Source organism: Oncorhynchus clarkii, chromosome 12 (genome assembly GCF_045791955.1).
Source record: "Oncorhynchus clarkii lewisi isolate Uvic-CL-2024 chromosome 12, UVic_Ocla_1.0, whole genome shotgun sequence".
NCBI lineage: Eukaryota > Metazoa > Chordata > Actinopteri > Salmoniformes > Salmonidae > Oncorhynchus > Oncorhynchus clarkii.
The window spans coordinates 6,078,696-6,084,848 of NC_092158.1; the positions used below are offsets into that span (position 1 = coordinate 6,078,696).

Consider the following 6,153-nt stretch of genomic DNA (forward strand, 5'->3'; position numbering starts at 1 on the left):
CTGAGTCCCTAGGACGAGCTGCATATCAGGGCACACTGAGTCCCTAGGACGAGCTGCATATCAGGGCACACCGAGTCCCTAGGACGAGCTGCATATCAGGGCACACTGAGTCCCTAGGACGAGCTGCATATCAGGGCACACTGAGTCCCTAGGACGAGCTGCATATCAGGGCACACCGAGTCCCTAGGACGAGCTGCATATCAGGGCACACTGAGTCCCTAGGACGAGCTGCATATCAGGGCACACCGAGTCCCTAGGACGAGCTGCATATCAGGGCTTATGGAGTCCTAGGGAGGATACCAGGGCACACAGCCAGGGCGGAGTTGCATATCAGGGCACAGAGTCCCAGGGCGGAGCTGCATATCAGGGCACAGAGTCCCAGGGAGGAGCTGCATATCAGGGCACAGAGTCCCAGGGAGGAGGCAGTCCTCAGGGCACAGAGTCCCAGGGAGAAGCTGCATATCAGGGCACAGAGTCCCAGGGAGGAACTGCATATCAGGGCACAGAGTCCCAGGGAGGAGCTGCATATCAGGGCACAGAGTCCCAGGGACGTGGCAGACCTCAGGGCACAGAGTCCCAGGGAGGAGCTGCATATCAGGGCACAGAGTCCCAGGGACGTGGCAGTCCTCAGGGAGGAGGCAGTCCTCAGGGCACAGAGTCCCAGGGAGGAGGCATGAGCAACACTGTGGCGGTGGCACACACTCAATTACAGACCAAGCACAACACCAAGCCAACTGCTCCATATGCAAAACACCCACTACCACACCAAGCCAACTGCTCCATATGCAAAACACCCACTACCACACCAAGCCAACTGCTCCATATGCAAAACACCCACTACCACACCAAGCCAACTGCTCCATATGCAAAACACCCACTACCACACCAAGCCAACTGCTCCATATGCAAAACACCCACTACCACACCAAGCCAACTGCTCCACCCACTACAACACAAAGCCAACTGCTCCACTACCAACATACAGTGGGGCAAAAAAGTATTTAGTCAGCCACCAATTGTGCAAGTTCTCCCACTTAAAAAGATGAGAGAGGCCTGTAATTTTCATCATAGGTACACTTCAACTATGACAGACAAAATGAGAAAAAAAATCCAGAAAATCTGCCTTACGGCTGTGGCGTTCACTAAATTTCATCAGCCGGTGATTGTCAAGCAAATAACTGCCGTTCTCACAGTAACTGACCGTTAATTAACATAAAGACATTTAGCATCTCTTGGCTTCCACATCTAGTCTACAAGACACTGATGCAGACCATTGGAACATCTACATTTTAAAAAAGTTCAATAAATCCATTTAATGTAGCTTCCACCTTCACAGTAAATCCATGTAATATAGCCTCCACCTTCACAGTAAATCCATGTAATATAGCCTCCACCTTCACAGTAAATCCATGTAATATAGCCTCCACCTTCACAGTAAATCCATGTAATATAGCCTCCACCTTCACAGTAAATCCATGTAATATAGCTTCCACCTTCACAGTAAATCCATGTAATATAGTCTCCACCTTCACAGTAAATCCATGTAATATAGCCTCCACCTTCACAGTAAATCCATGTAATATAGCCTCCACCTTCACAATAAATCCATGTAATATAGCCTCCACCTTCACAATAAATCCATGTAATATAGTCTACACCTTCACAATAAATCCATGTAATATAGCTTCCACCTTCACAATAAATCCATGTAATATAGTCTACACCTTCACAATAAATCCATTTAATGTAGCTTCCACCTTCACAATAAATCCATGTAATATAGTCTCCACCTTCACAGTAAATCCATGTAATATAGCCTCCACCTTCACAGTAAATCCATGTAATATAGCCTCCACCTTCACAATAAATCCATGTAATATAGCTTCCACCTTCACAGTAAATCCATGTAATATAGCTTCCACCTTCACAGTAAATCCATGTAATATAGTCTACACCTTCACAATAAATCCATTTAATATAGCCTACACCTTCACAATAAATCCATGTAATATAGCCTCCACCTTCACAATAAATCCATGTAATATAGCCTCCACCTTCACAATAAATCCATGTAATATAGCCTACACCTTCACAATAAATCCATGTAATATAGCCTACACCTTCACAATAAATCCATGTAATATAGCCTCCACCTTCACAATAAATCCATGTCATATAGCCTCCACCTTCACAATAAATCCATGTCATATAACCTCCACCTTCACAATAAATCCATGTAATATAGCCTACACCTTCACAATAAATCCATGTAATATAGTCTATACCTTCACAATAAATCCATGTAATATAGTCTACACCTTCACAATAAATCCATGTAATATAGCCTACACCTTCACAATAAATCCATGTAATATAGCCTACACCTTCACAATAAATCCATGTAATATAGCCTCCACCTTCACAATAAATCCATGTAATATAGCCTCCACCTTCACAATAAATCCATGTCATATAACCTCCACCTTCACAATAAATCCATGTAATATAGCCTCCACCTTCACAATAAATCCATGTAATATAGTCTATACCTTCACAATAAATCCATGTAATATAGCCTCCACCTTCACAATAAATCCATGTAATATAGCCTCCGACTTCACAATAAATCCATGTAATATAGTCTCCACCTTCACAGTAAATCCATGTAATATATCCTACACCTTCACAATAAATCCATGTAATATAGCTTCCACCTTCACAATAAATCCATTTAATATAGCCTCCACCTCCACAATAAATGAATGATTTATTTTAGGCAGGTCTAAAGAAACATGATAAAGAAAATGTAGTTTATATCAGAAGAACAGAATACTCTGAGTTGTCCTGATGTTAGGCCCTGATCTGACTAGAATACTCTGAGTTGTCCTGATGTTAGGGTCCTGATCTGACTAGACTCTGAGTTGTCCTAATGTTAGGCCCTGATCTGACTAGACTCTGAGTTGTCCTAATGTTAGGGCCCTGATCTGACTAGACTCTGAGTTGTCCTAATGTTAGGCCCTGATCTGACTAGAATACTCTGAGTTGTCCTGATGTTAGGGTCCTGATCTGACTAGACTCTGAGTTGTCCTAATGTTAGGCCCTGATCTGACTAGAATACTCTGAGTTGTCCTGATGTTAGGGTCCTGATCTGGCTAGAATACTCAGAGTTGTCCTAATGTTAGGGTCCTGATCTGACTAGAATACTCTGAGTTGTCCTAATGTTAGGGTCCTGATCTGACTAGACTCTGAGTTGTCCTGATGTTAGGGTCCTGATCTGGCTAGAATACTCTGAGTTGTCCTGATGTTAGGGTCCTGATCTGACTAGACTCTGAGTTGTCCTGATGTTAGGGTCCTGATCTGACTAGACTCTGAGTTGTCCTGATGTTAGGGTCCTGATCTGGCTAGAATACTCTGAGTTGTCCTGATGTTAGGGTCCTGATCTGGCTAGAATACTCTGAGTTGTCCTTATGTTAGGGTCCTGATCTGGCTAGAATACTCTGAGTTGTCCTGATGTTAGGGTCCTGATCTGGCTAGAATACTCTGAGTTGTCCTTATGTTAGGGTCCTGATCTGACTAGAATACTCTGAGTTGTCCTTATGTTAGGGTCCTGATCTGGCTAGAATACTCTGAGTTGTCCTTATGTTAGGGTCCTGATCTGACTAGAATAGCAGACAAGACAAGAATTGCTTAGAATTCAGAGTCATTATTTTATAATCTGAAGAATACAATTGGAAGGATATTTTCTCCAAATGATTTGTTGGGAGGGCGCACATGCGGCTTTCTGTGTTGAACAGTTAACAAAGAAACAGGTACTCCTATATGCTTCATATTGAGTCATTTATGCAACTTTAGTTGTTCTACAAACATTGGGCTATATGATTAGATATTGAATACACTCTGAGGCTGCATGATGCGAGTCTACTGATGATTTGGCAAACACAAAACAGGACATCGTGTCACGGGTGTCTAATCCAAAAACACATCTTTTGGCCCATGGGTAAAAAATAGAATATGTTAATTGTGTAGATAATCCTCCAAGAACATGGTCACCAACCGGTCGTTTCTTGATCGGCTGGTGGATCTTCAAGGCATTCCTCCTAGTTGATCACCGAACATTTCTGCAGAAAAGACAACGTGTTGAGCTGTTGGTGGACTTGATTCAGAAGGCCTGTACACCGGGTCGGAAAAGTGTTCCCATGTGGAACCATTTCATTTGTCTGGAAAAGACCAACGCCGCCTACCAGGCGGACCGGGAGATCTGGGGCTAAATTAGACTGTGTCTACTGCGCTGGCCAATCCGATAGCTCAAAATCAACATGCCTACAATTTCAATGACCCCACGGAAAAGTTTGATACTAGCCTGGGTGAGATTTGATCACTATTAAAAACAGTGACCAGAGAGAGACGGTCAAAGAATTCAGCGACGAGCTGCCGTTTTTTGAGTGAGTTCATGTTTAAACTCAACCCTTTTTTTTATTCAACACTATTACAAAACATAAAAACACACTTCTCCCTACTTCCCCTAGCGCTGCAGCTGCAGTGAATGAGTAGCCAAGTGTATCGACAGGCCTGCGGTTTTATTATTAGCAGCTCGTCGTGTCTATTTTAATATCAATAAATATCTCACTTTCTCTGGTCATAGGAACAACATGAATTTGTGCCTGAGGCAGATGCGGTGCGACTCGAGTTTTGCCATCAGGTGGAAGATGGAGCCCCTTCTCTGTGGTCAGACTCACCGTAGGAAAGTAAGGAGAGAGCGGGGACCATGAGAGAGCGGGGACCGTGAGAGAGCGGGGACAATGAGAGAGCGGGGACCGTGAGAGAGCGGGGACAGTGAGAGAGCGGGGACAGTGAGAGAGCGGGGACAGTGAGAGAGCGGGGACAGTGAGAGAGCGGGGACAGTGAGAGAGCGGGGACAGTGAGAGAGCGGGGACCGTGAGAGAGCGGGGGCAGTGAGAGAGCGGGGGCAGTGAGAGAGCGGGGACAGTGAGAGAGCGAGGACCGTGAGAGAGCGGGGACCGTGAGAGAGCGGGGACCGTGAGAGAGCGGGGACCGCGAGAGAGCGGGGACCGCGAGAGAGCGGGGACCGCGAGAGAGCGGGGACAGCGAGAGAGCGGGGACCGTGAGAGAGCGGGGACAGTGAGAGAGCGGGGACCGCGAGAGAGCGGGGACCGTGAGAGAGCGGGGACCGTGAGAGAGCGGGGACCGTAAGAGAGCGGGGACCGTGAGAGAGCGGGGATCGTGAGAGAGCGGGGATCGTGAGAGATGGACCCTCTGCTGCACCTCTCCCCTCTACTGAGACTAATGCCGCGTTTAAGACAACGGGGAACTCGGAAATCTCCGATTTCCAACTTCAGTGCGTTCAAGACAACCGGGAAAAACGGTCATCCAACTCGGAATTCCAAGTCGGAAACTCCGGCATCTTTCTAGAGCTCCGACTGTCCGACCTGAAGATCACCGACGCCATGATTTGACCTTGTTTCGCCCCCCAAGTTACCAGTTGTCTTGAAAGCATCATGAACATCAGATGCAGTCTAGTCAAATAAAAAATATAATTATTTACATGTATGTTCAGCTGTGCCTCGCTACACCAACTGATGTATTTTATTATCAAAGCTCGAGTTTTGAAATATAATATGGTTTGAGAAGAACAATATTGGCAGGCCAGGCATATCGCCAATATGCTGTTGATTATGTATTCAGCCTACTGCACAAACCTCATTCCTACAGAACCGTTTTATTTTGTATTTTTTTTATATTTTTATAAGGTTAATGTTATATTATTTAAGTTTGAACGGTAGATCTCAGCTTTGCTTTTTTGACTGCGAAAGTGATCTTGACTCAGAAATGGTTGGTGACCACTGCTCTGAAGATCACAATGGTCCTAAACCTCACGTCTCTGTCATAATCCGTTCAAAAGCAGTTTTTTACCCTTGTAGGATGGACAGAATCAGGGTGACTGAATCAATGGAGGCCAGAGAAAGACAACAAAAAAAAGTGGTCAAAAATCTAGTAAATAGCGTCACATCAGCTAGGCTGGGTTCTGTGCAAGAATCAAGGCTACTGGATAGCTGACAGACTGACTTTCCTGTTGAACTCATCTTTCTTCTTGAGGTCTAAATCAGTCCCTGATTAGAGGGGAATCACCCACCT

The 6,153-nt window shown here is 45.1% G+C and overlaps 1 protein-coding gene across 1 annotated transcript in view; it reads right to left on the reverse strand.

Annotated features, from left to right (window-relative positions):
• LOC139421815 (methyl-CpG-binding domain protein 2-like) overlaps positions 1-5,467 on the reverse strand; it is a 68,358-nt gene extending 62,891 nt beyond the window's left edge. The window contains exons 1-2 of the mRNA XM_071172935.1: positions 5,448-5,467; positions 311-683 (exon numbers count right to left, since the gene is read on the reverse strand). Coding sequence (XP_071029036.1) covers positions 311-683; positions 5,448-5,467 — 393 coding nt within the window. The remainder of the gene's footprint in view (positions 1-310; positions 684-5,447) is intronic.
• Between the last annotated feature and the right edge of the window lie 686 nt (positions 5,468-6,153).